General features: G+C 43.6%; 1 protein-coding gene across 4 annotated transcripts in view; it reads left to right on the forward strand.

Moving 5' to 3' along the window:
- The window catches only part of LOC129811822 (protein transport protein Sec31A-like), a 60,055-nt gene that overhangs the window by 14,233 nt on the left and 18,319 nt on the right, over positions 1-27,503 (forward strand). For all 4 annotated transcript variants that reach the window (XM_055863475.1, XM_055863467.1, XM_055863494.1 and 1 more), the window contains 16 exons: positions 952-1,051; positions 1,235-1,384; positions 1,607-1,753; positions 1,970-2,200; positions 2,320-2,394; positions 2,528-2,569; positions 3,698-4,153; positions 6,176-6,272; positions 8,550-8,728; positions 9,530-9,656; positions 10,714-10,859; positions 14,119-14,292; positions 14,390-14,638; positions 14,888-14,986; positions 23,850-23,955; positions 26,685-26,999. In XM_055863475.1, the coding sequence (XP_055719450.1) occupies positions 952-1,051; positions 1,235-1,384; positions 1,607-1,753; positions 1,970-2,200; positions 2,320-2,394; positions 2,528-2,569; positions 3,698-4,153; positions 6,176-6,272; positions 8,550-8,728; positions 9,530-9,656; positions 10,714-10,859; positions 14,119-14,292; positions 14,390-14,638; positions 14,888-14,986; positions 23,850-23,955; positions 26,685-26,999 (2,693 nt within the window). The remainder of the gene's footprint in view (positions 1-951; positions 1,052-1,234; positions 1,385-1,606; positions 1,754-1,969; positions 2,201-2,319; positions 2,395-2,527; positions 2,570-3,697; positions 4,154-6,175; positions 6,273-8,549; positions 8,729-9,529; positions 9,657-10,713; positions 10,860-14,118; positions 14,293-14,389; positions 14,639-14,887; positions 14,987-23,849; positions 23,956-26,684; positions 27,000-27,503) is intronic.

The following is a 27,503-nucleotide window of genomic DNA, read 5'->3' on the forward strand; positions in this document are numbered from 1 at the left end:
TTAGTCCCAGTGTCCTTAGCTTAGTGATGAGCTTTGAGGGCACTATGGTGTTGAACACTGAGCTGTAGTCAATGAATAGCATTCTCACATAGGTGTTCCTTATGTCCAGGTGTGAAAGGGCAGTGTGGAGTGCAATAGAGTTTGCGTCAACTGTGGATCTGTTTGGGCGGTATGCAAATTGGAGTGGGTGTAGGGTTTCTGGGATAATGGTTTTGATGTGAGCCATGACCAGCCTTTCAAAGCACTTCATGGCCACAGACGTGAGTGCTACGGGTCGTTAGTCATTTAGGCAGGTTACCTTGGACACAGGGACTATGGTGGTCTGCTTGAAACATATCGGTATTACAGACTCAGTCAGGGACAGGTTGAAAATGTCAGTGAAGATACTTGCCAGTTGGTCAGCGCATGCTCGGAGTACACGTCCTGGTAATCCGTCTGGCCCAGCGGCCTTGTCAATGTTGACCTGTTTTAAAAGTCTTACATCGGCTACGGAGAGCGTGATCACACAGTCACCCGGAACAGCTGATGCTCTTATGCATGCTTCAGTGTTGCTTGCCTCGAAGTGAGTATAGAAGTTATTTAGCTCGTCAGGTAGGCTCGTGTCACTGGGCAGCTCGTGGCTGTGCTTCCCTGTCCAAAGTTTTGTAATGAAAGAAATAATGGAGCCAAAAACAACCTGTTGATAGTCAAACGTGTTGAAGGTGAGCTCTGTAAGACAGTCACCCAGCAATCTGGCTGCACTATGAATTATTCCTTGCTTGCTATAGAGATCTCTGGGAGATGGGGATGCTTGCTCAAAGTGGAGTGATCAGAACTCAATGATCTGGTGTGAAGGCTAACAAAAGAATGGCACAACGAAGACTGGTCAGAACTAATGCAATACAAGTGTTCAGTAGGTCAAATGTAGTCAGATTTAAACAATGCCAATGAAATACCTGGTGTGTTCATCAGGGGTGTCCTGGCCATCGCCTGGAGTTTGGCTGACCCTGAGCTGCTACTGAGCTGTGGGAAAGACAACAGAATCCTCTGCTGGAACCCCAATACTGCAGAGGTCTCACACACATGCATACACATGCATTGATCCAATGACTCTGTTATTCTTACCCTAACTACAGAGTACAGTACACTGTTAATAAGTGTTATTACTGAGAGATACACGGCTTTATTTAACTAGAAATCTGTTCCTGTCCTATCTGTAGTCATCTTCTGATGTGAATCTGTTGCTTTTTTCCAGGTGCTGTATGAGTTGCCTACCAGTACCCAGTGGTGCTTTGACATCCAGTGGTGTCCCAGGAACCCAGCGGTGCTGTCGGCAGCAGCCTTCGACGGACACATCAGCGTCTACTCCATCATGGGGGGCAGCAGCCAGACACAGGCAGACACAGTGGGTACTAGTTTCACACATTAACGCTGTTCAGGGTGGAAACTGGCCACCATGTTGGTTAGGGTTACAGACACGGTTTGCACTGACTCAGAGATTAACAGTGTTTAGAGTGGAAACTCTCTTCCATTTTGGCCCATTATTGGAGGCACTTGATATGAATGAATACCTAATCTGTATACATCCTTGGTTATTTTGCTGCTCTTTGGCCTGTCTCTGTTCCAGATCAGCATGTTGTTTGGCACCGTGGATCCGTTTGGAATAGGCCAGACCCTGCCCCCCCTGCAGCTTCCCCAAGCCTCCCCCTACACCATCACCCCCCTCAAAAAGCCCCCCAAGTGGATCCGCAGGCCCGTGGGGGCCTCCTTCGCTGTGAGACACTATCTTCTCTGCCTTTATTACTTTGCTATGTTTGTCAAATCGTCTGCATGAATGTGTGATGTACATTGTTTTCCTTTTTGTGCTATTATTTGACCTCCTGGTGATATTTAGTGCATGTTGCTCTTTCTCTCACCTCTATAGAAATTGTATTGATAAGTTGAAATCGTACTAAGAAGTTATTCTCTTCCTGTTTCTCTCCCCCTCCAGTTTGGTGGTAAGCTCGTGTCGTTGGAGAACATTAAGCCCAGCCCCCAGCACCCTCAGCAGCCCACGGCCCATGTGGTTCACGTCAGTCAGGTGATCACCGAGACGACCTTCCTGGAGCGCTCGGCCCAGCTGCAGGCCACGCTGGCTGCAGGCAGCTTCACTGACTTCTGCAAGGAGAAGATCGATGCTGCCCAAAACGAGTTCGACAAGACCGTCTGGTCCTTCTTAAAGGTACGATGGGAACTCGGGAGCGTTTCCTTATCGTCTAGAGTTAAAACAGTAGTTGTCTCTTGCTGTACTGCAAAGTATTGCTGTCCTTTAACTTTACCAATGTTAAATTGTGTTCTCAGGTGAACTTTGAGAATGATTCTCGTGGAAAATACCTGGAGCTTTTAGGATACAAGAAGGAGGAGCTAGCATCAAAGGTGTGGTTGGAAATGAACCGTCACTGAATGTCCTCAGGCCTTGTCTGTCTGTTGTCAGTCTTGCCTGTCTGATCCTCATGCTGTCTGTCAGCCTTGTTTAACTAATCTGTGGATGTTGGTTGTTTGTTTACAGATTGCAGCAGCATTAAAGGGAAAACCTATTCAGCCTGAGGAGGTACTGCCTTTTTGTGTCTACTGTGTGTGTGTGTGTGTGTAAGTGTAAGAAACTTATAATTCATTATTTTTGACAACACGGTGAGTAACAATTAGCTGAAATGTAGATAGCAATGCTAATGGTAATCAAATGCAAATGTATCTGCCCATTGACTCTCCATGTGTGTGAGTAGCTTTGTTGTCATTGCTCAAACAGGCAAGTGGTAGGGGCAGTCAGAAACTGTCCAAAATGCCTCTCTCTAGGTTTCACACAACAGTTGTTTATGTAACTATGGGAAGGAAGTAGGAAAAGGATGTCTGTCTTTTTCATGCGCTTGGCAGTTCAAATTAGGACAACTGAAAATTGTGATATTTCCATTGTAGCTTATATTTTTCATCTGCAAGATGATGCTATTTTCTCATCTGGTTCTTAATGATATTTTACTGCTAAAATTTAAGCTAAAGCATCTTTTGTGATTCTGACATTGCTAAACCTGGGCTCGAAGATAACGCTACTAATATCTCAATGGACACAATCAACTTTAATCATTGAACATTGTTAGGTTTCTGACATAATTCTGAGGATTATTTATCTCAATCTAATGGCTCTCTCTGCTAAACTCTGAATCTGTCTCTCCTGCTGTATCATTCTGCTCCTGCACCCTGCTCCTGCACCCTGCTCCTGCACCCTGCCCCTGCTGAACCTACTTCTGAACATGAGCATGAGCCTGAGCATGAGCCTGAACATAGTCCCGCTCCCAGGCTCAGTGCTGAAACCCCAGCTGAGCCTGAGGTCCTTCCTCGGGGGCCTGAGCCTGCTGCTATCGAGCTTGCCCCCAAACTCCACTTGAACCCGCCCTCCAGCCCGAACCTAAGCCAGAGCTTGCCACCTCACCCTGCGGTGACCTTTCACCTCCTATGCCTGTTCTCCAATCTGAACCTGTCCTTACTCTTGACCTCAGCGCTGAACCCCAGTTTCTTGCTCCTGTTGCTCTCCTACCAGAGTCTGACCCTACTTTGGCCCCCCTAGCTCTGGCCCCCACCGCTGACCTGCAGCAAGTATCTGTGTTTGACGTACAGCATGTATTCAAATTTGACCAGGTGGACTTAGCCTCTATCTGAGTTTGACCACTTTGGCCTAATGCCTCAGGTACAGCCCCAGCTACAGCCTGTACCTGACCTCACCAACCTGCAGCCAGTACCCGGCTTTGTCCCGATGCCATCAGTCCCCACCCTGCAGCCTCTAGCCGACCCTGGACGACTCCGCTCTGCCGACCTTCCACCTGATGACGCATTTGACCTCATCGCTGGTACAAATCTCCATCCAGCACTGGAACTGGAACTCAAACCTGCTCCAGAACCGGAAGATCCGTTTGACCTCATCGCTGCTGCAAACCTCAAGCAAATAGCGGAACTGGACGTGACCAAGTCCCTGGAACCAGTGGAAGCAGAAGTGGACCTGACAGAGTCTCTGGAAGCAGAAGTGAACCTGGCAGAGTCTCTGGAAGCAGAAGTGAACCTGGCAAGGGATTTGGCCCTTGAGGCTGAAGCTGAGCCCAAGGCCCAGGAAGAGATGCCAGTATTAGAAGAGATTCCTCTGGAGGAGGTACCCTCTTCTCAACCCCTCTTCCTGTCAGTCCATCCCAGAGAAAAACAATGGCACATCGTACTGTTACATCGCTAAACTGTAAACCTATTATATTGGTACTGCTACGTCATTATATTGCTACAGTTATGTTGAAACATTGCTTTCACATCGTCTCTCATCTATCACTATAATTGACCCAATTATTAGCCTCCTATTTTCCTTCCACTTTACTCTCTCTGGGGTAGACTCACACCTATTTGTTTGGTTTTACTTTGCTGTCTAATGGTTATATGTAAAGCTCTCCATGAGATTACATGTACAGTCATGGCCAAAAGTTTTGAGAATGACACAAATATGAATTTTCACAAAGTCTGCTGCCTCTGTTTGTATGATGGCAATTTGCATATACTCCAGAATGTTATGAAGAGTGATCAGATGAATTGCAATTAATTGAAAAGTCCATCTTTGCCATGCAAATGAACTGAATCCCCCCCAAAAACATTTCCACTGCATTTCAGCCCTGCCACAAAAGGACCAGGTGACATCATGTCAGTGATTCTCTCGTTAACACAGGTGTGAGTGTTGACGAGGACAAGGCTGGAGATCACTCTGTCATCCTGAGTGAGTTCGAATAACAGACTGGAAGCTTCAAAAGGAGGGTGGTGCTTGGAATCATTGTTCTCACTCTGTCAACCATGGTTACCTGCAAGGAAACACGTGCCATCATCATTGCTTTGCACAAAAAGAGCTTCACAGGCAAGGATATTGCGGCCAGTAAAATTGCACCTAAATCAACCATTTATCGGATCATCATGAACTTCAAGGAGAGCGGTTCAATTGTTGTGAAGAAGGCTTCAGGGTGCCCAAGAAAGTCCAGCAAGCGCCAGGACTGTTTCCTAAAGTTGATTCAGCTGCGGGATCGGGGCACAACCAGTACAGAGCTTGCTCAGGAATGGCAGCAGGCAGTTGTGAGTGCATCTGCACGCACAGTGAGGCGAAGACTTTTGGAGGATGGCCTGGTGTCAAGAAGGGCAGCAAAGAAGCCACTTCTCTCCAGGAAAAACATCAGGGACAGACTGATATTATGCAAACGGTACAGGGATTGGACTGCTGAGGACTGGGGTAAAGTCATTTTCTCTGATGAATCCCCTTTCCGATTGTTTGGGGCATCCGGAAAAAAGCTTGTCCGGAGAAGACAAGGTGAGCGCTACCATCAGTCCTGTGTCATGCTAACAGTAAAGCATCCTGAGACCATTCATGTGTGGGGTTGCTTCTCAGCCAAGGGAGTGGGCTCACTCACAATTTTACCTAAGATCACAGCCATGAATAAAGAATGGTACCAACACATCCTCCGAGAGCAACTTCTCCCAACCATCCAGGAACAGTTTGGTGACGAACAATGCCTTTTCCAGCATGATGGAGCACCTTGCCATAAGGCAAAAGTGATAACTAAGTGGCTCGGGGAACAAAACATCGATATTTTTGGGTCCAAGGCCAGGAAACTCCCTAGACCTTAATCCCATTGAGAACTTGTGGTCAATCCTCAAGAGGCGGGTGGACAAACAAAAACCCACAAATTCTGACAAACTCCAAGCATTGATTATGCAAGAATGGGCTGCCATCAGTCAGGATGTGGCCCAGAAGTTAATTGACAGCATGCCAGGGCGGATTGCAGAGGTCTTGAAAAAGAAGGGTCAACACTGCAAATATTGACTCTTTGCATCAACTTCATGTAATTGTCAATAAAAGCCTTTGACACTTATGAAATGCTTGTAATTATACTTCAGTATTCCATAGTAACATCTGACAAATATCTAAAGACATTGAAGCAGCAAACTTTGTGAAAATTAATATTTGTGTCATTCTCAACTTTTGGCCAAGACTGTATATAGTGGTATGGAATAACTTGTTTTTGAGTTGTTGCGCTGTATATCTCCCATTGACATGATTTGCACAGCAGTTGGAATTGTACTCTTACTCCAGTGAAGGTACTGCTCTCGGTCAAAAGAACATGAATAAACTCCCTCTCTGGTTTGTCAGGAGGAGGCAGCACCAGTGGAAGTAGAGGCCAGCCTCCCTGAGGAAGCACCAGAACCAGCTCCAGTCCAAGAGGGCGTTAACCTCGGTGTCAGTCAAGGTAAAGATCCATCTGAATTAGAGGTTGACCGATTATGATTTTTCAACGCCGATATCGATTATTGGAGGACATTAAAAAAGCCGATACCAATTAATTGGCCCATTTTTTGATTCTATTTATTTGTAATAATGACAATTACATCAATACTGAATGAACACTTATTTTAACTTAATATAATACATCAATAAAATCAATTTAGACTCAAATAAATAATGAAACATTTTCAATTTGGTTTAAATAATGCAAAAACAAAGTGTTGGAGAAGAAAGTAAAAGTGCAATATGTGCCATGTAAGAAAGCTAACGTTTAAGTTCCTTGCTCAGAACATGAGAACATATTAAAGCTGGTGGTTCCTTTTAACATGAGTCTTCAATATTCCCAGGTAAGAAGTTTTAGGTTGTAGTTTATTATAGGAATTATAGGACTATTTCTCTCTATGCGATTTGTATTTCATGTACCTTTGACTATTGAATGTTCTTATAGGCACTTTAGTATTGCCAGTGTAACAGTATAGCTTCCGTCCCTCTCCTCGCTCCTACCTGGGCTCGAACCAGGAACATATCGACAACAGCCACCTCCGAAGCAGCATTACCCATGCAGAGCAAGGGGAACAACTACTCCAAGTCTCAGAGCGAGTGACGCTTGAAACGCTATTAGCGTGCACCCCGCTAACTAGCTTGCCATTTCACATCGGTTACACCAGCCTAATCTCGGGAGTTGATAGGCTTGAAGCACAGCAAAGAGCTTCTGGCAAAACGCAGGAAAGTGCCGTTTGATTGAATGCTTACGAGCCTGCTGGTGCCTACCATCGCTCAGTCAGACTGCTCTATCAAATCATAGACTTAATTATAACATAATACCACACAGAAATACGAGCCATAGATCATTAATATGGTCGAATCCGGAAACTATCATCTCGAAAACAAAACGTTTATTCTTTCAGGGAAATACGGAACCGTTACGTATTTTATCTAACGGGTGGCATCCATAAGTCTAAATATTCCTGTTACATTGCACAACCTTCAATGTTATGTCATAATTATGTACAATTCTGGCAAATTAGTTCGCAACGAGCCAGGCGGCCCAGACTGTTGCGTATAGCCTGACTCTGCGTGCAATGAACGCAAGAGAAGTGACACAATTTCACCTGGTTAATATTGCCTGCTAACCTGGATTTCTTTTAGCTAAATATGCAGGTTTAAAAATATATACTTGTGTATTGATTTTAAGAAAGGCATTGATGTTTATGGTTAGGTACAGTCGTGCAACCATTGTGCTTTTTTTTCCGCAAATGCGCTTTTGTTAAATCATCCCCCGTTTGGCGAAGTTGGCTGTCTTTGTTAGGAAGAAATAGTCTTCACACAGTTCGCAACGAGCCAGGCGGCCCAAACTGCTGCATATACCCTGACTCTGTTGCAAGAGAAGTGACACCATTTCCCTAGTTAAAAGAAATTCATGTTAGCAGTCAATATTAACTAAATATACAGGTTTAAAAATATATACTTGTGTATTGATTTTAAGAAAGGCATTGATGTTTATGGTTAGGTACACGTTGGAGCAACGACAGTTCTTTTTCGCGAATGCGCACCGCATCGATTATATGCAACGCAGGACACGCTAGATAAACTAGTAATATCATCAACCGCGTGTAGTTATAACTAGTGATTATGATTGATTGATTGTTTTTTATAAGATAAGTTTAATGCTAGCTAGCAACTTACCTTGGCTTCTTACTTCATTTGCATAACAGGCAGGCTCCTCGTGGAGTGCAATGTAAGGCAGGTGGTTAGAGTGTTGGACTAGTTAACTGTAAGGTTGCAAGATTGAATCCCCGAGCTGACAAGGTAAAAATCTGTCGTTCTGCTCCTGAACAAGGCAGTTAACCCACCGTTCCTAGGCCGTCATTGAAAATAAGAATGTGTTCTTAACTGACTTGCCTAGTTAAATAAAGGTGGACACTTTTTTTTTACACTTTTATTTAATCTTTATTTAACTAGGCAAGTCAGTTTAGAACACATTCTTATTTTCAATGACGGCCTAGGAACGGTGGGTTAACTGCCTTGTTCAGGGGCAGAACGACAGATTTTTACCTTGTCAGCTCGGGGATTTTTGGACACCGCCAAATCGGTGTCCAAAAATACAGATTTTCGATTGTTATGAAAACTTGAAATCGGCCCTAATTAATCGGTCGACCTCTAATCTGAATCTCTATTTTGATTGTTCACAGTTTAAGTTGACGATGTGCTTTTGTTGCGTGTTGTTGGTTTGTCCGGTCAGGTATGGACGGCCTGATCACCCAGGCCCTGCTGACCGGGGACTTCGAGGGCGCCGTGGAACTCTGTCTCCATGACAACCGCATGGCCGACAGCATCATCTTGGCCATCGCTGGAGGGGCGGAGCTTCTGGAGAAAACACAGAGGAAGTACTTCACCAAGACTCCCAGCAAGATTACCAAGGTAACATAACGTGACATGCTGGTGTGAATGACCAATGCAACGGTGTTGTAACGAGGTGCTTCACACTGGGCAGCAGTTGCTTCACAGGGAAACTGTATCCCATGTCGCTGGTGGTAGCTAATGTGGAAAATGTTGTTCTATACTCAATTATATTTTGAATAGGATAGCAGCCTACAGGAGAAATAACTTGTTATATTAATAGTAGCTCAATGGGAAGAGTTTGCGCTGCAAGCCGACAACACAACAGCACCGTGCAATATCCTTCGTTCCCGGGTCCTGCTTGCCGAGGACTTCTGTCTTGCAGTAACTTAGAGGGAAGTAGCTAGATAGTGTAGCTAATGTCAGGCCAAGGTGACAGCCAGCTAAAGCACATGTATTGCTTTTGTAGTTCAGTATAAACAGAATGATTCTGAACACCCCCAACTTCGGCAGAGCAGTTTTAAATTCTCTCTGAAGTTTCTAGCAGCAAACCTAAACTATCTATCTTGGGAGGGCTCATCAGGACGACTGACTGAGCTGATTGAACCGAATCCGTTCGTCTCCACTTAACTTGCGACATACGTCATGAATTTTGGGCGTGTCCGTATAGCCTCTCCCATCACAAGAGTACCTCTATCATGATGAGGTCAGTCAGTGCCACGGCCATGTGATCAGGTAGTTGGTAGTTGATTCATGGTATTGGCTACTGTTCTACTCATTGATTATTGACAACATATCCTTCTTCAGCAGATCAGTGGGGGTGTTGAGGAACTGGCAGAGGGAGGTGTATTGTCATATTGATAATTGGTTATTGATTTACAGCTGATCAGTGCAGTGGTGATGAGGGACTGGCGTGATGTGCTGCAGACCTGTGAGCTGCATAACTGGAAGGAGGCTCTGGCTGCAGTCATGACCTACGCCCAGCCTGATGAGTTCTCCTCTCTGTGTGGTAGGAACTGACTCTTTCACTCTCTCCCCACTGGTTCTCTCTTTCACTCTTTCCCTTGCTGGGTCTCTTTCTCTCTAGCCCTTTCATCATTTTTTTTAAACATTTGAATAATTTAGTTGATGTTCATATCCAGAGCGACTTATATGAGCAATTAGGGTTAAGTGCCTTGGTTTTTAACCTAGTCGGCTTGGAGATTCAAACCAGCGACCTTTCGGTTACTGAACTTTTCTCTTTCTGTTTCCAACCTGTTGGTCTGTGTGGTGTTGTGTGGACCTGTTGGTCTGTGTGTGTGATGGTAATGTGTACATAACTGTGCTGCTGTCTGGACCTTTTGATCTTTGTGTGATGGTAATGTGTTGTGGTGGTTAATTTATTTACTATCAAATGAGACAAACTTATCACACAAGTCAGAGTCATACTTAAACTAAATCTTGATTCACTTAACTTATTAGTAAGGGAGCAGGTCAATACAACACACACATATAAAGTGAATCGATTGAGTACTCTCCGATAATGATGGCTGGTCGATGAATCACTCTTAGGTGATTGGTTGAGAGCCCAGAGACAAAGGTACAAAGGTATTTTATAGCTAAGATGCACCCACTTCAAACAACAGATGTGTGGAATAGGTCACAAGGTTAAGATTTGTATGAAAGATACTAATAATTCACATCAGACAGTATCTGCTATAAAGACTGTTCTCATTGTGTAGAGACCAGGGTCTGGCCCCAAGCCATCTCTCCCTGGTACCCTTTATAGAACAGAAACACCAACTCATGCTATGGAATGTGGTCTTGTTAGGTTTATCACCCAAAGCGTCGTAAATCTTCTGTCAGCATTAAGCCCCCCAGAGGCCCACTTTCAGTTCACACAGACACAATAGAGATATAACAACACTCTATTCTGTTGCATAAAACAACCATTTGATGCAATAACAGTATTATAACATCATTTTGTAATTTCTCTCACAGTATACATACATGTGCTGCTGTCTGTGTTGACCTGTTGGTCTGTGTGTGATGATAATTTGTACGTAACTGTGCTGCTGTCTGTGTAGACCTGCTGGGCTGCCGACTGGAGGCTGTGGAGGACAACATGCTGCAGGCTCAGGCCTGTCTGTGTTACATCTGTGCTGGGAACTTGGAGAAACTGGTGTCCTGCTGGACCAGAGCACAGGACAGACACTGCCCTCTGTCTCTGCAGGTGTGTGTGTGTGATGCCCGGATTGACTCATAACCCACAGTCACCGCGGGTTATATCGGGGCAGGCTGTTTAAGGGTCATTAATTATTAGGGCAGGTGGGTTGAATAAAGAGAAAACAATCACTTTTAAAAAATCCAGAAATATATCATTATTGTGCAATTTACAGTGCATTCAGAAAGTATTCAGATCCCTTCCCTTTTTCCACATTTTGTTAAATTACAGCCTTATTCTAAAATGGATTAAATATAAATCCTTATCAATCTACACACAGTACCCCATAATAACAAAGCAAAAACAGGTTTTTAGACATTTACATAAGTATTTAAACCCTTTGCTATGAGACTCAAAATTGAGCTCAGGTGCATCCTGTTTCCATTGGTCATCCTTGAGATGTTTCTATAGATGTTTGATTGGCGTCCACCTGTGGTAAATTCATTTGATTGGACACAGGCACCTGTCTATATACGGTCCCACAGTTGACAGTGCATGTCAGAGCAAAAACCAAGCCATGAGGTCGAAGGAATTGTCCATAAAGCTCAGAGATAGGATTGTGTCTCGGCACAGATCTGGGGAAGGGTACCAAAACATTTCTGCAGAATTGAAGGTCCCCAAGAACACAGTGGCCTCCATCATTCTTAAATGGAAGAAGTTTGGAAACACCAAGACTCTTCCTAGAGCACTCGACCAATCAGGCCTTTATGGTAGAGTGGCCAGATGGAAGCCACTCCTCAGTAAAAGGCACATGACAGCCCACTTGGAGTTTGCCAAAAGGCACCTAAATGACTGTCCATGAGAAACAAGATTCTCTGGTATGATGAAACCAAGAATGAACTCTTTGTCCTGAATGGCAAGCGTCACGTCTGGAGGAAACCTGGCACCATCACTATGGTGAAACATGGTCGAGATAGCATCATGCTGTGGGGATGTTTTTTATTGGCAGGGACAGGATTGAGGGAAAGATGAACGGAGTAAAGTGCAGAGAGATCCTTGATGAAAACCTGCTTTAGAGTGCTCAGGACCTCAGACTGGGACGAAGGTTCATCTTCCATAAGGACAACGACCCTAAACACACAGCCAAGACAACTCAGGAGTGGCTTCGGGACAAGTCTCTGAACGTCCTTGAGTGGCCTAGCCAGAGCCCGGACTTGAACCCGATCGAACATCTCTGGATAGACCTGAAAATAGCTGTGTAGCGATGCTCCTCATCCCACCTGACAGAGCTTGAGAGGATCTGCAGAGAAGAATGAGAGAAACTCCCCAAATACAGGTGTGCCATACTTGTAGCGTCATACCCAAGAAGACGCTAGGCTGTAATCGCTTCCAAAGATGCATCAACTAAGTACTGAGTAAAGGGTCTGAATACATATGTTAATATTTGTATTTAATAAAAACATTTTTTTTGCAAGTATTAAAAAAAAAAATTTTTTTTTTGCTTTGTCATTATGGGGTATTGTGTTTAGATTGATGAGGGGAAAACAGATTGAATCCATTTTGGAATAATGCTGTAACAATGAGGGAAAAGTCAAGGGGTCTGAATACTTTCCGAATGCAGGCTACAATGAGGTTTAGGTTATCTGGCATTAGTGCGTAAGCCTTATCTTTAGGGCCTAACTGAACTGTACACACACCAAATGGCCTAAATGCTTTTGGGAATGGGCAGAAAAGGTTAACGTCGATCCACAGAGACAAAAAGGACAATCTCAAGAGTTGAATACAATAAGAGAAAATCTGCGAAAGGGAGGAACAGAAAAGTGATGTTTGGGAAAGATTAGGTGAAATGGTAAAAGAGGATGGTAGTAGCGCTGGCAATGTTATGTGTGATCATTGTGAGGGGACTTCAAATAGGCCTATGCATGTCAAGGGAACTGTAGCCTACTGTTCAGATGGGTTAAATGGAAAATGAAATTTGGATTCTGACTGATGTCTGTCTTTCAGGATCTTCAGAGAATGCTAATGATTTAGATATATTTAGAATGCTAATGATTTAGATATATTTAGAATGCTAATGCGCAGTTGGATACTGTCTGCTATTTTTATCAGTGTCATAAAAGCTGATAGCATATCAACCACATAAAATATGCTTTGCATCTAAGCTGAACTGAAATCTTATCAAAAACATGTTGGGTCATTTTAACAGCTTACGTTTTCCTTACAAATGTTCAAACTGATGTCATTTGGACAGTTTGCACAGAAAATCTTTCCAGTTTTTTTAGAGTTATTGCATTTTCTCCCCGGTCCCTAAACGTCTTTGCTCCATGAAAGCAGAGATGAGAGAACTTTACTGACGTCAACTAGATTTAAAAAATGTATTCTATCAATTTAGGACATTCTGGTGAGCAAGAGTTTATTTAGTCTTCTAGGGCAACATGCACTGAGTGTACAAATCATTAGGAACACCATCCTAATATTGAGATGCACTCCCTTTTTGTCCTCAGAACAGCCTCAATTTGTTGGGGCATGAACTACAAGGTGTCGAAAACATTCCACAGGGATGTTGGCCCATGTTAACTACAATGCTTCCCTCAGTTGTCAAGTTGGCTGGATGTCCTTTGGGTGGTGGACCATTCTTGTTACACATGGGAAACTGTTGTGCGTCAACCCAGCAGCGTAGCCGTTCTTGACACACTCTAACTGGTGTGCCTGGCACCTACTACCATACCTCATTCTCTTGCCCATTCACCCTCTGAATTTCACACATACACAATCCATGTCTCAAGGCTTTAAAATCCTTCTTTAACCTGTCTCCTCTCCTTCATCATCACTGATTTGAAGTGAATTTAACAGGTGGCATCAGTAAGGGATCATAGCTTTCATCTGGTCTGTCTGTCATGGAAAGAGCAGGTGTTCCTAATGTTTTGTACACTCGGTGTATAATGACAGAAGAGAAGCTACATGTATCTAATTATAGACAAGTTTATAGACAAGTTGACTAACAGTCTGCCAAAATGTTGGAAGTTACAAGTAGAAACATATCTAAATCAGGCAAAAACAATCCTGCACCCCCTGTCAACAAATCGCTCTGCCGTCTGACAGTAGCCTCCAGCGCATTTTCTATATTTTCTGGTTAGGGTCGGGTGCAGGCCTCAGATTTTCACTTTATCACATTTAGTCAGACGGTTGCGGATGGGTTATTAGCAGTTGTGGGCAGTTACGGGTGAACAAACAGCTGACCCGCGCACCACGTGTGTATGTGTGTGTCTCAAGACATGGTGGTGTGTGTGTGTACATCTAACACTATATACTATGTGCATTTCTGCAGGACTTGGTAGAGAAGGTGGTGGTGCTCCGCAAGGCGGTAGAGCAGACCCAGGAGTCTGGTCCCTCTGCTGTGGGGCTTCTACTGGGGGAGAAGATGAGTCAGTATGCCAGCCTGCTGGCCTCCCAGGGCAGCCTCACCACCGCCATCGCATACCTGCCACAGAACACAAAGCAGGTCAATGATGCACACAATCCATTTGCCCCACAATCTGCCTTAGAATGTAATGTCCATTCTACTGATTCTAATTCTACAATATTTTCTCTACTTCCAGGTTGCGGTGCAGCAGCTGCGTGACCGTCTCAGCAGAGCTCTGGGCCAACAGGCTCTAGCTACAGCCCCGGCTCCAGTAGCCCAGGGCCAGCCCCAACCCCCAACCCCCTTCTTCGCCCCCCAGCCCACCGATGCCCAGTCCAGGCAGCTCTTCACCCCTGCCCAGCCTCCTATGGTGCCCCAGCTGCCCGCTCCAGCACCAGCCCGTGTACCCGTCGCTGCCCTCGCAACACATCAGTTTTACCAGCCGGTAAGTGACACTGACAGCAACATCACTAGTCCCTAAGTGGTTGATGATCCTCTCAGTACTAACATTGTCAGCACTTGTCTGGGTGACCTGGCTTGTGACTGCCTGCCTGGATCCCCTGTTATCCCAACTTCTGGGTCTTGTTTCTTCGTTGTGACGCCGGCGGCCGCTGACTGATGGTGTTTATGGGCTGTGGTTTCTGTTGTGGCTCCTCTGTTGTTTGGTCATCATTGCTGTGTGTGTGTTTTCCAGGTGAGGTCTGCCTCTACAGTGACCTCCTGGAGTAACCAAACTCCCACAGCTCTCCCCAGTGTCCCTCCTTCTCTAGGCCCTGTCACCACAGAGTCCAAGGTACACACACACACACTAGCTCTCACTATGGCTGTGACCATACACATCTGTACCACACTAGCAACTTTGCGTAAACTTTTTTGGCTTGTGTTCATTTGCCACAATCTTGGCGAACTCTAATTCTAACAGAGACGTAAACGCACAAATGTTGTTCAAATATTTACCTTGCTTTGCTAGCTGCCATAGTTATTAGTGCCAGTGGCTTTCCTCCCTAACTCTTTTTCCTGGATGTTTATATGTCTCTTTGATATCTTTGGTGTTTTCTCTGGTTGACTAGTCCCATACTGGATGAAAATGAATTGATTGATTACATTGATTCAACTGGGATTAATACTGATATGAAACCAATAAATTGATTTCCAGTGGTATTATTACTGAGGGGCTTTTTCTAGACTGGTTCCAGTATGGGATCAATACGTTACTACTCTCTTCTGTTTCAAGCGCTCCTCTTGCTATTGTGGTACAACTAGACTTAGCACAAATACCATGCACAGCCATGTACCCCTGACCTCTCACCCCTGACCCCCTATCCTCACCATGGACATGCCAGCTAATGCTCACTGAGCTCCACTTAATTGCTAGCGTTCCTCCCTTAGGTGCTGCATTAGTCTGCATGTCCCCTGCTCTACACCCCGACCTTATTAAAGTCACTGACTGAACCCAACACCACCACTACAAAAATGCCCCCCTAGTCTCTCTCTCTACCAGACCCTGTACCTCCACAGTCACCCCCCCCCCCCCCCCCCCCCCCAGCTGGTCACTTATTGTAGCTGCAGTAGTATGCATGTCACCCTGTTGATACCCCAACCCACCCTGGATACATGTGTGGTTTGTCATGTCAGTGTGGTGCACCTGATACAGTTGAAGTCAGAAGTTTACATACACCTTAGCAAAATACATTTAAACTCAGTTATTCACAATTCCTGACATTTAATCCCAATAAAAATTCCCTGTTTTCGGTCAGTTAGGATCACCACTTTATTTTAAGAATGTGAAATGTCAGAATAATAGATTTAATCTTTTATTTCTTTTATCACATTCCCAGTGGGTCAGAAGTTTACATACACTCAATTAGTATTTGGTAGCAAGAGGAGGAAGGGAAGCGCTACTAAGGTACACAGTAGTATATTTTGGTAGATAGAAGGTGCTCTTTGGTAAAAGGTGTAAATTGGTCATCAAAAAGGAGGACCAAGGCACTCTTCATAAATTAATTAAAATGCCTTTATTAGTATGGCATGTTCAATAGAAACAAAGTTGTTTAAAAACTGACGTGTTTCGGCTGCATGGCCTTCGTCAGGGAGTACAGAAAGAGGAGAATACAATGTCCTCTTTTGAAAGGCTTTTCCAATTAGCCCTAATTGGAAGAGGGAGTGGTTACCAAATTGGACACACCGAGTAAGCAATAATATACACATGAAAAGGTGAAATACTGTAGCTATGTTATCATGAGCATACAACTCCAAGCTAGAAGCATCAGAACACCCAGAGAGGCAGTTCCAACCCTAACCATGACTGGGAGAAGTGTCCAGAACAAGAAAGCAATATATTCCACAGTACACTAGACCACAGCAAAACATGAACAACAGTCCAAACATAGCTAGAGGGCAATTGAGCAAAATGTCCACTAGATGACAGCAAATGGACCTATCACGACCCTACAGGAAGGGTGAGAAATCCATATCTTCATTTAAACCAGGGTACTTAGTGGCCTGTAGTTTGTAAATCCAAAAACTTTTCCTTTGGTTTAACTGTTTAAGACGGTCCCCTTTTCTAATAGAGGCCGGAACATGATCAATACCCATAGCTTGTAGGGAGGCAGGGTTGCCATGGTGTAAGGACTTGTAGTGCCTTGCCATGGGGTAGTCTTCATTGCCTACCCGTATGGCGTACTTGTGTTTCGCCAAGCGATCTTGAAGGCGTCTCTTTGTCCGTCCAATGTAGAACACCTTGCACTGTGGACATTCTAATCTATAGATGACATGAGTGGTTTTGCAGTTAATAAAATGCTTGAGGTAATACTCCATTTTAGAAGCTGTGTCAACAAAATACTTTTTCTGTGCAATATTACTGCAATGGTTGCACTGGTTACATTTAAATGAGCCCTTGGGTTTGTGGTCAAGCCAAGTTTTTTGAGAGCCACCCGGAAGATAACTGTGGACTAATTTGTCATTTAGGGTAGGACATCTCTTAAAGCTTATGACTGGTGGTTCAGGAAAGACTTGGCGTAGTAGTGTATCACTTTGGATGATTCCCCAATTATTTTTAATGATTATTTTAATGTTCTCTGCTTCAGTGCTGTATTTTGTAACAAAATACACTCTCTCTGATGTATCACGAGGCACTCCTCTTCGTAACAAGTTCACTCTGTCAAGTAATCCAGCCCTTATACCTGCATCTTTCAGGATCTGAACGCTGTAGCCCCGATCCAAAAAGCGATTTTCCAGTTCAGCAGATTGGACACTGTAGTCTGTTTCCTGATCGCAAATTCTGCGGACTCTTTGGAATTGGCCATATGGAATATTCTCTTTTAGCCTTTTGGGGTGGAAGCTGTCTGCCCTCAGAATGGTATTCCCATCTGTAGGCTTCCTAAAGATTGATGTGTGCAAACAACCTTTGTCATTTTTACTAATGTCGAGGTCCAAAAAATGAATGTTATCCTTGCTGTATTCCATAGTTAGTTTGATGTTAGGGTTAATGCTGTTAAGGTATTGGTGGAAGGAAATAAGTTCATCTTCTGAGCCGGACCAAAACAGGCAAACATCATCAATATAGCGTCCCCACCATATAATCCGGTCAAAGAAATGGTTATTAGAAGGATCCAAAATGAAGTCATTTTCCCATTTACCCAAGTACAAACCAGCGTAGGAAGGGCTGTAGCAAGCTCCCATGGCATATCCTTTGACCTGTTTAAAAATACGGTCCTGGAAGATAAAGATGTTATGATTAAGAGTCCATTCAGTCAGTGATACAATGAATTCTGTAGGAGGCATCTCAGTTTCAGGCCGGGTACTCAAGAAATGGTGCATCGCTGCCAAACCTTGTTGATGCTCAATGGTGGTGTATAGAGACTCCACATCCATGGTGACTAAAAAGGAAGCTGTACCTATATTCTTCAATTCCTTAATATTGTACAGCTGAAACGCGTCGGTTTTTAAACAACTTTGTTTCTATTGAACATGCCATACTAATAAAGGCATTTTAATTAATTATATGAAGAGTGCCTTGGTCCTCCTTTCTTTTTGATAGTATTTGGTAGCATTGCCTTTAAATTGTTGAACTTGGGTCAAACGCTTCAGGTAGCCTTCTACAAGCTTCCCACAATAAGTTTAGTGAATTTTGGCCCATTCCTCCTGACAGAGCTGGTGTAACTGAGTCAGGTTTGTATGCTTTCTTGCTCGCACACGCTTTTTCAGTTCTGCCCACAAATTTTCTATGGGATTGAGGTCAGGGCTTTGTGATGGCCATTAAAATACCTTGACTTTGTTGTCCTTAAGTCATTTTTCCACAACTTTGGAAGTATGCTTGGGGTCATTGTCCATTTGGAAGACCCATTTACGACAAAGCTTTAACTTCCTGACTGATGTCTTGAGATGTTGCTTCAATATATCCACATCATTTTCCATCCTCATAATGCCATCTATTTTGTGAAGTGCACCAGTCCCTCCTGCAGCAAAGCACCCCCACAACATGATGCTGCCACCCCCGGGCTTCATATTGGGATGGTGTTCTTCGGCTTGCAAGCCTCCCTCCTTTTTCCACCAAACATAACGATGGTCATTATAGCCAAACTGTTCTTTTTTTTATTTTATCAGACTAGAGGACATTTCTCCAAAAAGTACGATCTTTGTCCCCATGTGCAGTTGCAAACTGTAGTGTGGCTTTTTTATGGCGGTTTTGGAGCAGTGGCTTCTTCCTTGCTAAGCGGCCTTTCAGGTTATGTTGATATAGGACTCGTTTTACTGTGGATATAGATACATTTGTGCCTGTTTCCTCCAGCATCTTCACAAGGTCCTTCGCTGTTGATTGATTTGCACTTTTCGCACCAAAGTACGTTCATCTCTAGGAGACAGAACGCGTCTCCTTCCTGAGCGGTATGATGGCTGCGTGGTCCCATGGTGTTTATACTTGTGTACTATTGTTTGTACAGATGAACGTGGTACCTTCACACGTTTGGAAACTGCTCCCAATGATGAACCAGACTTGTGGAGGTCTACAATTTTTGGCTGATTTCTTTTGATTTTGCCATGATGTCAAGCAAAGAGGCAATGAGTTTGAAGGTAGGCCTTGAAATACATCCATAGGTACACCTCCAATTGACTCAGGCTAATTGACATCATTTATCAGAAGCTTCTAAAGCCATGACATCCTTTTCTAGAATTTTCCAAGCTGTTTAAAGGCACAGTGTATAGTGTATGTAAACTTCTGACTGAGCTCTCTTGTATGACACTATTTTGTATGTCTATCTAGTTGTCTTGAAGGGAAACTTCGGGATTTTGCCAATGAAGCCCTTTATCTACTTCACCATAGTCATATTGGGCTCCTGAGTGGCGCAGCGGTCTAAGGCACTGCATCTCAGTGAAAGAAGTGTCACTACAGTCCCTAGTTCGAATCCAGGCTGTATCACATCCGGCTGTGATTGGGAGTCCCACAGGGCGGCGCATAATTGGCCCAGCATCGCCTGGGTTTGGCCGGTGTAGGCCGTCATTGTAAATAAGAATTGTTCATAACGGACTTGCCTAGTCAAATAAAGGTAAAAATGTTTAAAAATAATAATTCTATATTATTCTATAATTCTATATTATTATATATGTGTGTTAGAGGTTGTTCCCAGATTTTCCCAAATCTGTGTAGACTGGAGGGATCACTAGTGTTATCCATTCCTGTGAACGGGTTTGGTAACATATGATTATCTTAATTAAGGATGTTACAGGGAGTTTATAGAGGGAGTTTATGTAAGATTGCTTTGTAAATACATTAAAGAGAATGCAGCGCTCTTCTTACAGACAGAGAGATCCATCCCACATTTTATACAGACTACAATGATGAGTTCTAAAATTGTTCCCTGTGATAAAACGTATTGCTGAATACGTCCAAGGGTTTTAAAACCGAGGTTGCCGCTTGCATGTAAACACTATCACCAAAATCCAATACAGGGAGAAGCGTTGTTTGAACAGTCTTTCTCCTATTTTTAATACTAAGGCATGATTTATTTCGATATTAAAAAAACTATCTTGGATCTTAGCTTCTTAGTCAGATTTTTTATATGCGTTACGAAGGACAACTTGTCATCAATCCAGACACCCAGGTACTTATATTGTGAAACAAGTTAAATTAGGGCTCCATTTATAGCGCAAAGGCCTCATTGCCAAAATCCCAAAGTATCCCTTTAAAGGTCAATTCCACCACTTTCAACTTCATATTCATCATCTCCAGCACCATACCTGTGTCTACATATGTGACATATCAGCATGTTTCTATGATCTGTGGTTGAAAATATTAGATTTTTTAAATTTAAATATGCGAAGTAAAAAACGGTATTGTCTTGCTCGACATGTCACTGCGAATCTGTGTTTGAAAATATATATTTTTACTTTTGTTGTCATTGGGTATAACTTTTTAACTTTATATATTTTTTACTACAATATGTAGAAACGTGCAGTTTTCACACATGTATACTCTGGTATGTTGCTGGAGGTAATGAATATGAGGTTGAAAAGTGGTGGAATTGCCCTTTAAGACAGAGGAGAGTGAACGTCTCAAATTGGGATTACGTAAGGATTCACTGATATGCATGGGTCCATGATTCAGAGGCCAATGCAACCGATCCAAATGAAGCATAAGTCCTTCAGAAACCCGATTCAACCGTTACGAAACAATTCCTCATGTTTTGTGACTACTATGTCCTCTCCTTCAGTGTCGAACTAAGCATGTAATTATGTTGACAGTCATTGATCTACAAGTCAAGGCATGTTGAGCAACCCCAGGCAATATCAGTAGCCTAGTCAAACTGATCACACATTCCTGATCTGGCACATCTGCGTGTCCTCTTCAGCATTCAAATATTTGTAAAATGGCTTGCACAATATTAGGCTTTATTAGTTGAGTGACAACCAATGTCACTTGTTAGGTTATTTTTTATCAAATGAGTTGTTGAAAATAGTATTTTAAGCTACCACTCTCATCTGGCTGTAGGTAGGCTACATGCTGATATAGGCTTACATTAGATTTTATTTCAGTATTTTTGCTTGAATCAATCAGTGTGTATGGTCATTTTTAGATATACAGAGTAAAGTTGATAATTTCATAACGAGGAGAGCAAGCTTTTGCGAGGCACACTGCATGGTCGAAGCGGGAGAAGAAGAGAAGCTCACTCCAGCAGGGTTGCTAGGTCTAGTAAAAATCCCTTAACCAATGACCTTTCTAAACCCTCCCTAAAGGCCTGAACTAGCCCAGGATTTGTTTTGCAGCAAGAGAGGAGTTCCCACATTTATACAATAAACCCTTTTCCCATAATGTTATCGACGTAACCTGTAACAATGTTAGAAGCAAAATTTGTTTATTATCAAAATAATTGTTCTTGCGAGCTGTGACTTAAAGGAATTTTAATATGTTGCAAGAGAGAACATAATTCACCCTTATAAAACTTCCAAATAATTTTCCATCAATGGCACAAGGGGTATGGTATATGGCCAATATACCACGGCTAAGGGCTGTTCTTATGCATGATGCAATGTGGAGTGCCTGTATACAGCCGTTAGCTGTGATATATTGGCCGTATACCACAAACTCCCGGGGTGCCTTATTGCTATTATTAACAGGTTACCAACATAATTAGAACAGTAAAAAGTGTTTTTTTGTCATACCTGTGGTATAAAGACGTTTTCCAGTGATCTGCCGACATTATTTCTTGATGGGCATCAGTTCGAGCATGTTAATATGTTTTATGGAAAAAAAAATAGGTGTCTCCATAATGACAATCTAAATGGCCTACCTACAACCGGTAAAAAGACATGACGTGCGCGCATGCTGCTCTGTCTCCTCTCTCACTCATGTGACTCAGCCAATAGGGGACTAAGCTGCCTGCTGCAGTGATCTCAACACACACACACACACCTGCAACAGTTTTCAAAGTAGCCTAATCTAACTGATAGTGGGGTGGTAGAAGCCCAGTTTCCCTTATGGCTCAGGTCAGGTGCCTACAGTGCATACACCATAGACATACACTACATGACCAATAGTATGTGGACACCTGCTTGTCAAACATCTTATTCCAAAATCATGTGCATTAATATGGAGTTGGTCCCCCCTTTGCTGCTATAACAGTCTCCACTCTTCTGGGAAGGCTTTCCACTAGATGTTGGAACATTGCTGCGTGGACTTGCTTCCATTCAGCCACGAGCATTAGTGAGGACGAGCACTGACGTTGGGCGATTAGGTCTGGCTCGCAGTCGACGTTCCAGTTCATCCCAAAGGTGTTCGATGGGGTTGAGGTCAGGGCTCTGTGCAGGCCAGTCAAGTTCTTCCACACTGATCTCGACAAACCATTTCTGTATGGACCTCGCTTTGTGCATGGGGGCATTGTCATGCTGAAACAGGAAAAGGCCTTCCCCAAACTGTTGTCACAAAGTTGGAATCGCAGAATCATCTAGAATGCGTAGCGCTAAGATTTCCCTTCACTGGCACTAAGGGGTCTAGCCCGAACCATGAAAAACAGCCCCAGAACATAATTCCTCCACCAAACTTTACAGTTGGCACTATGCATTCGGACCACTCTCCTGGCATCCGCCAAACCCATATTTGTCCGTCGGACTGCCAGATGGTGAAGCATGATTCATCACTCCAAAGAACACGTTTCTACTGCTCCAGAGTCCAATGGCCGCGAGCTTCACACCACTCCAGCCAACGCTTGGCATCTCACATGGTGATCTTAGGCTTGTGTGCGGCTGCCCGGCCATGGACACCCATTTCATGAAGCTCCCGACAAACAGTTATTGTGCTGATGTTGCTTCCAGAGACAGTTTGGAACTCGGTAGTGAGTGTTGCAACCAAGGACAGACAATTTGTATGCGCTAAGTGCTTCAGCACTCGGTGGTCCCGTTCTGTGAGCTTGTGTGGCCAACCACTTCGAGGCTGAGCCATTGTTGCTCCTAGACGTTTCCACTTCACAATAACAGCACTTACAGTTCACTGGGTCAGCTCTAGCGTAGCAGAAATTTGACGAACTGATTTGTTTGAAAGATGGCATTCTATGACGGTGCCACGTTCTCTTCAGTAAGTCCATTCTACTGCCAGTGTTTGTCTATGGAGATTGCATGGCTTTGCTCGATTTTATACACTTGTCAGCAACTGATGTGGCTGAAATAACAGAATCCACTAATTTGAAGGGGTGTCTACATACTTTTGTGTATATATAGTGAATACACACACACACACACACCATAGACAGACATACATAATTCAAACACACACACAAACACAGAAGTCAGCTCAGACAGATCCAGCTCAGAGGTTCAGCTCATGAGCTCCATCAGCAGCAGATTTTAATTTAAATGTAAAATGGATGTGTTTAAGCAACAACTGTTAGTGCATCAAACCAAATCTTATCGATTAGTTCCTCTAATGAAATTGAATCGCACAGAAACGTTTCAAACTTAAACAAATCGTTCTTGTATCTTATCGGAGACCATCTATCTAGATACGTATCGAATTGTCTTGAAAGGGAAAGATGCACATCCCCACTATTCCCTTTATGATGCATTTTATAGGCCAATAATAGTGTACTTTAGGGCAGAGGCTGCCCTTTGGAATGTAGCCCCCGAGTCTGTGATGTCATCTCCTGTGTCTGTTCTGTCTATCATTTCAGGCTGAGCCGACACCCCCCATGTATGGGACGCCTCCCCCTGGGTCAGCTGCCCCCCCAGCCTCCTCGGCCGCCGCATACCCCCCCATGTTCTCACATCAGTACCAGTGTAAGTGTCTCAAACATCACAACCACTTCCAGGTGATAGGTGCTCTCTTCTTCGTGTAGAAGGAAAATGGCACACTGAACACCTATAAGTTTGTATGCTGCCGCCAACACATTTGGAGTATACATTTAATAGGCTCGAGCTAATCGTGGCCTGGCACATACAGGCGCTAGCCTTGGGTATTCTAAATACAATTAGTCTGACTTGGAATACAGTTGGAGACACTATCTTCAATGCCCTGTTTTCTAAATTTAAACCAAGCATTTTCTGTTGAATGTTTGCTTTCCTAGTGTTCTCTCTTTGGAATGTTCTTTGCTAATCAGCCTTGAGCTTTTCTTTGGCGATTTATCTAAACCTGAAATATCACCCTAAATTAAAATGAGAACGTTTGGCTGTTAACTATCACTATGCACGATGTTCCATTCTGAATGACACATTTTTCATGCCTGATAGTCTCTCTCTCTAAAATTCTACATACAGTCATGGCCAAAAAACAAATCTTCCAGAAAACTGTTGAAATTCAAACACATTTTGGTATCCACATACGTATGTCTTTGTTTTGCAATTGAACAAAACAAAAAAATCGGAATAATTTACTAAATCTTAGGTTATTCCACAAAGAAATCCTAAAATGGCCCTGACAATATTATTGGCACCTTCTAGAATTAGTTAGAAATAATTTGATTTCCAAGCAGGTGATTCTCTTTTACTTTGGAATTGAACCCACCTGTGGTGAGTTGCTTGTGCCTGCAATATAAAAATCAACTAGTTTGAATAGAGAAAAGGACTCATTCTCCTGTTTTGTGTCACTGTGTGTACCTCAATGAGCATGGAGAAAAGAAAGAAAACCAGAGAATAATCTGATAATTATCTGAGGTCAGACACAAGATTGTATCCAAGCATGGACAATCTGAAGGCTCCATCTCCAGAGACCTTGATGTTCCCGTTTCCACCGTACGTAATGGTATCAAGATGTTTAAGGCCCATACCACTGTAGCCAACCTCACTGGGTGTGGCCACAAGAGAGAACTTGATGGAAGATTACAGCGAAGGATTGTTCGAATGGTGGAGAAAACATCTCGATCAACTGCCACACGGATTCAAGCTGACCTTCAGACACAAGGTATGACAGTTCAACTCGCACCATCCGTCACCAACTCAATGAAAAGGGGTTATATGGTAGGAGTCCCAGTCCCACTGCTGAGAGAGAGACATAAGAAAGCCTGACTGCAATTTGCCAAAACACACCTGAACATGCCAAAATCCTTCTGGGAGAATGTCCTGTGGACAGATGAGACCAAATTATAGCTTTTTGGTAAAGCACACCATCTCTATGTTTACAGAAAACAAAATGTAAGCCTTCAAAGAAAATAATACCTTCCCTGAAGGCAAACATGGAGGAGGTTCAGGGATGTTTTATAGCCTTGAGCTTTTCTTTGGCGATTTATTAGTGGTCCCGTGTGGCTCAGTTGGTAGAGCATGGCGCTTGCAACGCCAGGGTTGTGGGTTCATTCCCCACGGGGGACCAGGATGAATATGTATGAACTTTTCAATTTGTAAGTCGCTCTGGATAAGAGCGTCTGCTAAATGACTTAAAAAATGTTTAAAAAATAAATAAAAATGTTTTGGTTTTCTGCCTCTGGCACTGGGTACCTTGAACGTGTGCATGGCATCATGAATCAGGAGAATACCAAGGCATTGGAGCGCAATGTCGGACCCAGTGTCAGAAAGCTGGGTCTCCGTTGAAGGTCATGGGTCTTCCAGCAGGAGAATGACTCCAAACACACTTCAAAAAGCACCAATGAATGGTTCAAGATAAAATGCTGGACTGTTCTGAAGTGGCGATGAGTCCAGATCTAAATCCCATTGAAAACCTTTGGAGAGATCTGAAAACCACAGTTGGGAGAAGACACCCTTCTAATCTGGGAGAACTGGAGCTGTTTGCACAAGAGGAGTGGACTAAACTGCCAGTACAGAGGTGCAGGAAGAGGAGTGGACTAAACTGCCAGTACAGAGGTGCAGGAAGAGGAGTGGACTAAACTGCCAGTACAGAGGTGCAGGAAGAGGAGTGGACTAAACTGCCAGTACAGAGGTGCAGGAAGAGGAGTGGACTAAACTGCCAGTACAGAGGTGCAGGAAGAGGAGTGGACTAAACTGCCAGTACAGAGGTGCAGGAAGAGGAGTGGACTAAACTGCCAGTACAGAGGTGCAGGAAGAGGAGTGGACTAAACTGCCAGTACAGAGGTGCAGGAAGCTCATTAATGGCTATAGGAAGCGCTTGATTGCAGTTATTTTGACCAAAGGCTGTGCTACCAAATATTAATTTAGTCAATGCCATCTGTTTATTTTTAGATTTAAATGGATATATTAAGTTCTGAATCAAAATCAAAGGTTCTGTAATATTGACAGTGAAATAAAGAATTGTGGAGACCAAATACTTAGGTCAATTTCAACTTATTTTTGGGGAAATTGTGAGTTACCTGAAAAAGGTGCAAGGGTGCCAATATATCTTTGGCAACAACTGTACTTTTGAACTAATTTGAAGCATTTTTCTGTAATGTTACCATATATTGTAATTATTAACAGAGAAAAATGCTTCCATTTCACATTTCCTGAACTGCTAGAAATTAGAATGCATGTTACTTTTGTTAAAGACCCACAGTGAGCACTGTTAAAGTCTTTAATGTAACTCTGTGACTAATGCATGCTGTTTTCTCTCCTGTGAACCCCAGCCTTCCCTCCCGCCAGCCAGTACAACCCTGGCACTGGTGGCCCAGCTATCTATTCACCTCTTCAGTACTCTGCTCCTCCTCCTCCCTTCTCACCTCAAGCCCCAGCTCCAGGGTTCATGCCCCAGTACACTCAACAACCCCTCTACCAGCCTCCTACCATGGGCCAGCCTCTGTCTTCCGCTCCTCCTTCTCATCCTCATTTCTCTCCTACTTCCTCCTTCTCTCCTCCACTGTCCTCTGGAGCGTTTTTCCAACATGGCGGGCCGGGGTCGCCTGCCTCGTACATGCTGCCTCCTCCACCAACCGGATCGTCAGGTACGCAGCCTGATCGTGGCTCTGCCCCTCTCGCCATCCACCAATCATCTACAACATGCCAGTACTCAGAGGTGTCACTGGATCTGTTCCAACGTCACAATAGCACTTTAGAAAAAAACGATGTATTGGACCTGTATTCTAAAGTGCTATGCTAGTGTGGATATTGGAACAAAGCCATATTTCAGTTTAAATGGCCAACCAAATGTCATGTATAGGGTTAGAGACCACAATAGGAAGCTAGGACTCCATATGGAACTGGTCTTAAAATTGAGTAAGTGACAGACAGCTGCGTAGACAGTGTCCAAATATAAGGCCATAGGGAGGCAGGAGTCAGTGTGTGTGCTATCTATCTGCTTAGTGAGCACAGTGCAGACAGCCTTCAGACAGTCAACAGCTGCTGTTGTTCCAAGCCTCTCTCACACCTCTATCCCTGGGTGGGGAAAGCTGAGGAAGCGTTTGTCAACTGACACACTGTTACTCCTCTGAAATATGGCTGATACTTAT

Source organism: Salvelinus fontinalis, chromosome 2, assembly GCF_029448725.1.
Source record: "Salvelinus fontinalis isolate EN_2023a chromosome 2, ASM2944872v1, whole genome shotgun sequence".
NCBI classification, from domain to species: domain Eukaryota; kingdom Metazoa; phylum Chordata; class Actinopteri; order Salmoniformes; family Salmonidae; genus Salvelinus; species Salvelinus fontinalis.